At 49.0% G+C, this 9,732-nt stretch overlaps 1 protein-coding gene across 3 annotated transcripts in view; it reads right to left on the bottom strand.

Moving 5' to 3' along the window:
• Positions 1-7,546, bottom strand: part of Fndc1 (fibronectin type III domain containing 1) — an 89,767-nt gene extending 82,221 nt beyond the window's left edge. For all 3 annotated transcript variants that reach the window (XM_031352560.1, XM_031352562.1, XM_031352561.1), the window contains exon 1: positions 7,170-7,546. In XM_031352560.1, coding sequence (XP_031208420.1) covers positions 7,170-7,269 — 100 coding nt within the window. In that variant the 5' untranslated portion in view covers positions 7,270-7,546. The remainder of the gene's footprint in view (positions 1-7,169) is intronic.
• Positions 7,547-9,732: the final 2,186 nt, after the last annotated feature.

Genomic DNA, 9,732 nt, shown 5'->3' with positions numbered 1-9,732 from the left:
GAGAGAGATGGGGTGAGGTGGGAACCACCATGAGAGGAGATCGAACATGAACACATAGCCAGGAGAAACAGCAAGTATCTGGGGTACACTAGGGGGAGGTAGTAGCCAGGCCTGCAGTTAGAAGAGTAGATTAGGGGTGACCCCCCCCAGTAATTGTCAAAGCCAAATAACCATTGTCTGAGTCTCATGCATTTGTAAACTAGACGGGGATATGTTTAAATTGGTTCAACTACAGTTTTCCACCCTGGTATTCCTCAAACTAACCATGAGAGATCTTAGGGAGGGAGCTCTTACACACCCGGAAAGGGACAGTGATCAAACCCAGACCTGGCTGAAATCAAGAACACACTTTCAAAGTTTTTACAGGTAGAGAGCATGTATGTGCTGGCTATGAGCCTGTGAAGGTAAAGCATGAACCGGTTAAGGGTGGTTAAGGATGGGATTAAACACACAAGCACAGCTCTCCAATGGTGATGGGACAAGTTTAACAAGACCTATTACAGGAAGGACCTTGGTATAACCACTCCCCTTGTTAGAAATCAGGCATTCCCATTGGCCTACCCTCGGGGACCTAGCAGCAGCAGCTTAGGTCATCCCCCTAGATGGCCAGATACACCAGGTGCAATTCATAAAAGGATCTGGCCACCCAAGATCGGGCTGTCTCTCTCCCATTCATTCGTTTTGTTTCTGTCTGTATGTCTATTTCTCATGTCCCCTCTCAGAGATGGCCTTTCGATTTCCCCCTCTCCCAATAAACCTCTTGCTCTAGACCTGTTGTGTGGCGTAATTTCTTAGTGGCACATACCTTGGCAAAAGTGTCCCCACATCGCCGCTTTACCCTAACACCCCCAGGCCATTTTGTAATAGGAACTTACGTTTGCACCAACTTCAACTTAGGGGAAGCCCTACTTCCCTGAAGTTCGGCACACCACAGTGTGACGGAATCATTCCTTGGCAGGCAACCACAGTAGGAGAGACCCAGAAAAGGCACTGTTCTCCATTCATTTCTTCAACTTACAGTTCCAGTTTACAGTCTGTCATGTAGGGAAGTTGAGGCAACAGGAATTTAGAGGAAACATCACATCCACAGGCAAGAGTAGGAAGAAGTAAATGCATGAGCGCTTGCTTGTTGGCTTGCTCCCGGCTACGAGTTTTGTCCTGTCTTGTACTGCCTACTTCCGCTCACAGTGGGCCAGGTCTTCCTACATCAATTAGCAGCTCTTCCTCCAACAGACCTGCCCATGGGCCAATCTAATCTAAATAATCCCAAGTAAGACTCTCTTCCTGGGTGATTCTATGCTGTGTGTAGTTGACAGTTAAAACGAACCAGCCCTCAGAGCAGGTCAAAAAGGTTGTACTGACATTTACACGTAGCCTAGGGAAGCAAATCTGGTTAGCACAGTTGATTCCCAGACTTGGAACCCCAGGTAGCCTGCAGGGGAGAACTGTAGGATTTCTAAGAATCCTAGGACAAGTATATACTAGGTTATACCTGTGGGAGAGCAGTTTAACAGCTTTACACCTGGTTCCCACAGGAAGAAAGCCAGTGTATCACCAAGCTCACATGGTAACCATGGAAACACATCAGGAAGGAAAAGAACATTTTTAAAAAGTCTACCTACACGGCAAGGGTGAGATTCACATCTGCAGCTTGTGTTTTATTGAGTACTTTAAGGCCGCCACAGAAAACTACGCTGCTGTCTGTTTTTAATCAGCATTTACAGCTCTCCGGTCAAGTTGCTACACTTAACAGTAAGTTACGATATATTCTGACTATTATAATTAAAATAATTTGTAATACTACCCTAGTTACAAAAGCAAAGCTTGAGGCTGGGAGAGGGAGCAGGGAGACAGGAGGATTGCCAAGACTATGACCCCCCCCTTGTTTAATTCTCCCCCATGGTCCAACTGTTTCAATTTTCGCCTGGGCCTACAAAGGTGCCAAGGGTACCCCAACAGCTGAAAAGTTGCAAACCTCAGCTATAGACTTAAGTTTCAAATCCCTTATTTATCAACACTCAATTGGCAATTGTTAATGTGCAGTCATGTTGACCATGTCCTTCCCAATTTAATGTGTACAGGCAGAACCAACGAGTGGCAAGCTAAAGAAAATTTTAAAGCAGTGCACTAAGGGAACAGAGCAAATAACTGAAAGCTTATGCTCATTTCCTCTAAGGCCCAGCGTTAATGAAGCCCAAAGAAGAAGGACCAGCCTCCGAAAGGCCAGGAGCGCCCTCTATGGGCCAGCTAACGCAAGTGCTGGCGAGCGCTAGGTCCAAAAAAAAAAAAAAAAACCGAAGATTCCAAATTATGCTGGTTTATGCGACTAACCAACGATTCCAAATACACAAATGCTCATTTATTAAGGCTGTGGAAGATGTGCGGGCAACAAAAGCCATAGTTGTCCTCTTCCCCCCAACTACCTGCTCTCCCTAAGGCACCGAAGTTTCCAGTTTGCTCTGTATTTTAAGAGATGAATGCTGTGCATTCACAAGTAACTAACTACACAGCCAGCCTGCTTCTTTCTCGTTGTCATTTTTATAGCTTTAAACACCCACCCCCGTGTTTCCTAATTAAAACAAAAGCTCCTAATGACTGAAGTTTAACTACAACAAAGACAGCCCTGAAATTCCATAAGGAAGTAAACAGAGGTCCTGTCCCCAATCAGCCTCCAGGAGCAACTCTGGAAATGTCATGCCCAGGTTTCTTAGTCACACCCCCTGAGGTCGGCAGAGTAGTAGTGGTACCCCAAGATGGCCTCCTAAGTCTCCAGAGCCAAGAAAGGTGAGTACTCAGGAGCTGGAAATGAAAGAAACCCGATCAGGCCCCAAGTCGCCCAAGAGAACATAGCCTTGGCTTTTAGCCCCAAGAGACCCAATCTAGACTCCTGGCCTCCAATACTACCTCATAATAATTTCTGCTACTTTAAGCCAGGATGTGGGTGGTCATTCCTCACAGTAACATAGGGAAAAGATGGAGTCCACATCCGTGTCCGTCCCATAGACAAGGGATGGGCTGGTATGACTTACATGTAGATAGGACATGTTGGTGACATGGGGAACTTTCTAGTGATGGCTTTCTAGGGACACGAATTGCCATCTTGCAATTCCACTACACCCCCTAATGTTGCAATAATGTTTTCTATGCTCACAAAAATGAGTGATATGGGTCATCTGTCTTCTAGGCGCCGAAGCACAAACTGAAGCAAGAGGGGTGCGACCTGCTCACAAAGGCAGAAGTGAAAAGAAACAGCAGAGAGCTGGAGCCATCTGGGTCATGGGAGAGTTTCCAGGGCTTCTAAAGATGAAAGGGTCTCACTGACCACATCTACCCACAAATGCAGATGGACTGCTGAAGGTCAGCAGAGAGGTAGTGATGGTATTAAGACTCTGACCCAGGCATCAGGACTTCTAACTTCCATTCAGCTGTGTATCCCAGGAACTGGAACAATGGCCTCTGGATCCCTTTCTACCTTTAAACTTACAAAGTTTCCATAAAAGTTATACTTGAATAGGCTATCTGTTGTCTATGTTTCCCTACTAGAATAGGAATTATGCTAATTTAAAACAAATTAGTTTATAATGGGGGTGTAGCACAGGGGCAGTGTGTCTAGCGTGTATAAGGCCCTGTGAAAAGTTAGAGATAGACAATTATAGATTGTGTGTATGCATGTGTATGTATGTGGGTGTCTATATGCATGTATGCTGTGTACTCACATGTACCCTGGCATGTGCACATATGAATTCACACTTGCACCCGGAGGTCAGAAGATGGTCTTCAAAGTCTGTTCTCACGCTCTACCTTATTGGGGCAGAGTCTCTCTTGCTTCTGTTGGTCTACTGTGCATTTGAGTACACCTGATTCACAGCTGTGAGCAATTTTCAGTGATTCTCCCATCTCCACCTCCCATCTTGCTCCGGGAGCTCTGGCATTGCAGATGTAATGCAGATGCATGCCACCATGCCGGGCCCCTGTGTAATATTTTGTGTAGTCACTATTTGGATTTACCATGCCTCATCGTGTGGCATTTTAAAGGCACATCTTCATTCATATTGCTATTAAAACCATGTTCATTTCTATCACCATTGCCATAAGAAAGGTTTCGAATACAGAAAAGTATTTCAAGCCTACCAAGCTCCCTTGGTAGCTGCATTCAAGTTTTAACTTAAGAAACTCAAGGTGCGGGCTGGAGAGATGGCTCATGGGTTAAGAGCACTGACTACTCTTCTGAAGGTCCTGAGTTCAAATCCCAGCAACCACATGGTGGCTCACAACCACCCATAATGGGATCTGATGCCCTCTTCTGGTGTGTCAGAAGACAGCTACAGTGTACTTAGATATAATAATAAAATCTTTAGGCCGGAGTGAACCGGGCCAAGCAGAGTGAGCAACCTTCATTCCCAGCAACCACATGATGGCTCACAGCCATCAGTAGAGCCACAGTGTACCCATATACATAAAATAAATGAATCTTGCTGGGCGGTGGTGGCACACGCCTTTAATCTCAGCACTTGAGAGGCAGAGGCAGGCAGATTTCTGAGTTCGAGGCCAGCCTGGTCTACAGAGTGAGTTCCAGGACAGCCAGGGCTACACAGAAAAACCCTGTCTCGAAAAACCAAAAAAAAAAAATTAAAAAAAAAAAAGGATCTTTTTAAAATACTGAAATTTATCACTAGATTTTAAAGAAAGAAAGAAATTCAAGTTGCATCACTGACAAGAAATTTGTGCAATTACTTTACCAGAGGTATCAGATTCACTTTGCTCATGTTTTGGAGGAAAAAAAAATGTGTCAGTTATTCAAGTCGGCAACTACAGTTTGTCTGTAGACGTTTTTTAGAGTAAATACTGCATTCCAGTTAGAAAGCAAGTCATTCAAGTGTTGACTGGAAGTCTCACAGGTGTTTATCCTTGGGGTTAAACACTTAGTATTTTCAATATCCAAGCCTTGGACCCTGTCAGGTACCATTTATTGCACCCAGCAAGCTTTTACACCATTCATGTGAACATCAACCCAGGAAAGAGGCCAGGAGTGAACTCATGTTACTTTGAGAATAACTTTAGCCTTGCGGATTTATTAAAAAGATCTTTAGCTTTAAAGAAGAAAAATAAAGATGGCCCCTAGCCATCCCTAGGTGTCTACCGTAAATGCATGGATGGTTTCCAACCTTCGGACTGGGGAGCACTCTTGTTATTTTAATGTTTGCCTAGTAGCCTATGGTAGGAATGAGTGTGGTGGGGGAGGGGCATCACCTGCTTACTTTGTTTTGTCTTAATCCATCCCGAGTTGCAGGGATCTTCTGTACGTGCTGGGAGAAGACCGCCTGTAGCACTGTAAGGGTGTGCTGTCAGCATAGCTCTGGGTAATTAGCCTCACAGAAATGCTGGACCCAACAGAGAAGGAAGGGGGCTGACAGCGACCGCTTGCAGGAAGCATGAGTTATGTCTACCGTGGCTTTGCCCCACCAGACACAAATCCAAGCAGCTGCTGCAACTTCGAATGGCAAGACAGACAGACAAGAAGGCTCCTCAAGGAGCCCGCGGAATAAATTACATGCTGCTACGTGATTTCTTCCCCAGCACAGGAGCCATCTACAGGCTGCTATGCCCACTTCTTCCCTTCCCTAATTGAACTTAAGTACGGTAAATAGGCACTTGGAAATGTGCTGGTCTCCTTTGTCCATTTCCAGTCTGGTCATCATTTTACTGCAGATCCCACGTCAACGCAGCAGAGAGAAGTGCCAATGAGCCTTCCAATTCCAACATTCCACAGTGCAGTGATTTGCAGAGCAGAGTGCAAAAGAAAGAGCAGCTGGCAACGCCGTGGAACTCATGAGGAGCACAAACAGCCCATACCCCCAAGCAGAACCCATCCTAAGGTGTCCCTGGACTCAGAAGGGAAGAGGCTGGAGCCACCACAAACCTCGCTTCCCAGAGCCCCCACTCTCAGATCGCTTTCTGTAACAAGAACTCTTTCAGAGCCCGGAACACTTGAGCTTAGAAAGAATGAAGCCTTTGGACTGTAGGTGGGGAAGCTGGGAGGTTAGAAGAGATTTATTCTGTCAGGCGTTGTATAAAATATGAAGGGCTAGTTGCCTTAAGATCACAAACAGAAGAGCAAAGACCCCTGCTTCTGTTTGACCCTTTTACAAAAGGGGAACTCAACATCAGAGTACGTGGCATCCGATACTACCAAGCAATATGTAGGACGGCTGCCAAAGAGGTCACAGAAATCTCCCCCTTTATCCTTATGGGGAGAACAATCTAGACGCCAGCATGCAAAACTAGTGGCCCCTGTTGGAAAAGATGTTTGTTTTGTTTTGTTGTTTTCAGCCCTGCTGGCTCTGAACAGTGCCAGAAAGAGGGGGGAAAGTTCGCTTTTCAGGTTCCTACAAAGTGATGCCATAAATAAAAGCCACGGTTTCCAAGTGTGGAAATGCATGCATGCTAGAAAGGGAAGACACCAAGGACATAGGGGTGATAGCCTACTACCGACTGACCATCTGGACGCTGGGGACACACGCAAGAAGACGGAGAGCCAGCCAAGCCTCTTGTGCAAAGCAAATGCCCATTCAGGCTGCAGGTTGATCTTTAGAGTGCGTTAGGTTCTCCGGAACTCACTGGCCGGCTCGCTTCCCTCTCCCTCCTCGAAAGACAAATGTCTTCTTGCAGCTGCAAAGTTCTCAAGCCTGCTGTTTAGGACTTCGATTGTTGCTGGTCCTGGGGTACAATCCTGCCTCTCGCCTTCCCTCTGAGCTCCACAGTGACCCTATCCCACATCGAGACAGGTGAAGAAGATGACAGAAAGATGCTCACCGTCTCCCCCGGGGCAGAGTCTGACCAAAGAAAGTGCCCCCCACCCATCACCTCCTACCCCCGCCCCGTTCGATGCCCAGTCACTTCTTTCCTTTGCCTGGATCTCCGGGGCACTTAGACAAGTTCCAGTCCCTAGTTCTGTTGCGTGCTCGGTCTCCACACATCTCCCATACTCAAGAGTGTCCAGTGCCCACACCCAGCGAGCCCTGACTCCACTCACGAGGATGCACAGGTTAGTGACAAGACACGCACGCGGGCGACGACACAGAGCCAGAGCGGAACAGTGGTCCCCAGAGTGACAAGCGGGGGTGGGCAGAGGACAGCCTGACCGACCTCGGAGTCAGGCGTGCGCGTACCTGGGGGTCCCGCTGAGGAAGCCACAGGGAGCAGCGCCGCCAGGAGCAGCAACGCTGCTCTGAGCAGCAGGCGCGGGGACGCCCTGCCCTCGGGGGCCATCGGGAGCCTGGGATGCGCGGGGACCGAGCGTGGGTGGCCGGCAGGGCCCGGGCCGCAGTGAGGGGAACGCAGAGCGACGCCGTCGGGTGCCCGCAGCCGGGCGTCCGGTGTCCTGTGCGAGCGGCGCTGCAGCCCCTCAGCGACCGCTCCTGGCCACGCACCGCGGCCGCGCTCCGCCACTGAGGCCACCCGCTCCCCGCAGCGCCTTTTAGCTGCGCTCGGGCGCCCCCTGCCGGCGCGCTCGCGACGAGACCCCCACGAGGCGGGCGGGGCGCAAGTCCCGGAACCCCATTCGATTTTTGTGAAATTAAAAATCTGCACCAGGAAGAGTGACCAGGAAAGTTCCCTCCCTTTGTCTAATTCTCCAATACTTTCTGGCCGGGGAAGTGACCTATTATAAACAATCAGTGCTAAGACGGGGCGTGAACTTTGTCCCCTTAAACCTCCTAGCTCCTCTGTGTAGTTTCGTCTTTGGGGACCCGGCCAGGACCCTCCACCCTTTTCTGCACATGACAGTGGACTGCGGGCTCGCGGCATCCTTCCCACGCAGCCGGAGCGCTTGGGAAAGGGTGCGGAACTGTACTAACCGCAGCCCCTCCTGGCTGTCTTTGCGCAGGAGCGCGTGATCCTAGTTGAAACGGAAGCTGACTTTAAGTAAGCCGCAATAGCCCGGCCAAGAACTCATTTGACCTCCCTTTCTGTAATTTAAACACTGCCTTGGGGTCCCGCTGTGCGGGATAACAGGCTGGGTTTTGGTCCACTGCCTGCCTGAGACACTAGCGGCGTAGGAGCGCCCCTGCAGGCGACAAAGACTCGCGCTAGGGAAGCAGAATGCTGCTCTCTGCCAACCAACCTGATGCCACCGAAAAGGGACAGAATATGGAATCGGTTCGCCGCCGACGTGGCAACCCCAAACTTGACCAGAACGTTAAACAAAGTGTGGAAGGAGGGTAATGAAACACGGAATCTCTATTCGGAAATAAAAATTACAAAATCAAGATATCGCTGAGCCCAGGCTGGCACTTCTTGCCTAACTGCGACCTGCAGGGAAGTCTCCAGATTCCCCCAGGAAGGCTCTCCACTGACCCCCTCTTGAGAGTTCGGGAACCTTCCACAATTAAACAGATGTTCTTGCCTCGCCCCTTAGGGCTCTTGTTAGTCTGGCCTCTGGCTTTTGTGTCCCCAGTTTGGTCTTCCTTCAGGAGTGTCAGGTTCCTTCCGCACTTCTCACTCTCTCTCTCTCTCTCTCAAGTGTGTTCCAAGCCAGCTAATCCAGGGCTCCTGTGATCAGCTCTAGCTGGTCAGTCAGAGGTGGAGATCTCTCTAGATGGAGCTGATGACAGAACCTTCTCTTCTTCCTTGGTCCATGATGGTGAAGGGCAGTGGCTATGGTTTGCTGAAACTCAGTCCCCAAAAATGTATATCTGCCCTCATCAATGGAGGCCATGTGTATTAGGAGCTTCACACGGGGGTGGCTCGTGGTTCAATTGAACATTCTCACAGAGTTTAGGCTATGAGTGTAATATGTATGTTTATAAAAAGAAGAGAGCGACTTGATCTGCCTATAAGAGAAGACACGTGACCACAGACCGTGGGCTATGGGAGACCAGGAGAGGGAGGCAGTCAAAGACCAAAAGATTCAAGCAGCTACCGGAAGCAGGATGAGGCAAAGGATGGCTCTCCCCGGGGCCTGTGCACAGCCCTGCAGCCCCAGCTGCAAGCCCAGCCGACCTAATTTTAGACCCAAGTCTTTACAACTGTGACAAAAGAAACTTCCAAAGTTTATGCCACACACCCAGTGTGTGATGCTTTGTTACAGTGGGCAGAGGAGTCTAATATGGTAGCCAAAATGAGCTATTACATTAGTTCTGGTTCCAAGAGATGAAGCCTAAGAAAAGGAAACCTCCCATGGCAAGCCACCAAACAGGGATTGGGTGCTGGGCTCAGAACTCTGAGCAAGAGAGAGAGAGAGAGAGAGAGAGAGAGAGAGAGAGAGAGAGAGAGAGAGAGAGAAACCAGGAGTAGGACCTCGTAACCCAGGGAAGACTAGGTCACGCAGCTGGGACATCAGTAGGGCACGAGAGCCAGAAACATCTCAGGATCATCTGGAAAAGATGGTTAGGAAGACTGATGGGCTGTGGGGGAAAGAGATTGGCAGTGCACCACAGCATGCTGTCCTCAGCCCACTCTGTGGGACTTTTGTAACTTCAAGATGTCATTCCTTAGTTTAGAGTCAACAAAATTATCATGTGACATCTCAGCAGACAGTGAGACACATACACATTTACCTCCCACCCCATACGGTGGCTCGTTAGAGTAACCACCTTATGTGGACTCTTCAGAGAGCACGGGATAAATCAAGTGCCTGCGTTAGAGTCTGGACATCCAAACAGAAGTCGGCAGAGGGCTGCTGGACACCCAGTGGCATGACCAGTGTCTACACATCCCGGGGTTATAGACTCC

Source organism: Mastomys coucha, unplaced genomic scaffold, assembly GCF_008632895.1.
Source record: "Mastomys coucha isolate ucsf_1 unplaced genomic scaffold, UCSF_Mcou_1 pScaffold5, whole genome shotgun sequence".
Lineage (NCBI taxonomy): Eukaryota > Metazoa > Chordata > Mammalia > Rodentia > Muridae > Mastomys > Mastomys coucha.
Note: the sequence above shows the minus strand (reverse complement) of the source record. Positions and strands in the feature narration are given on the sequence as shown.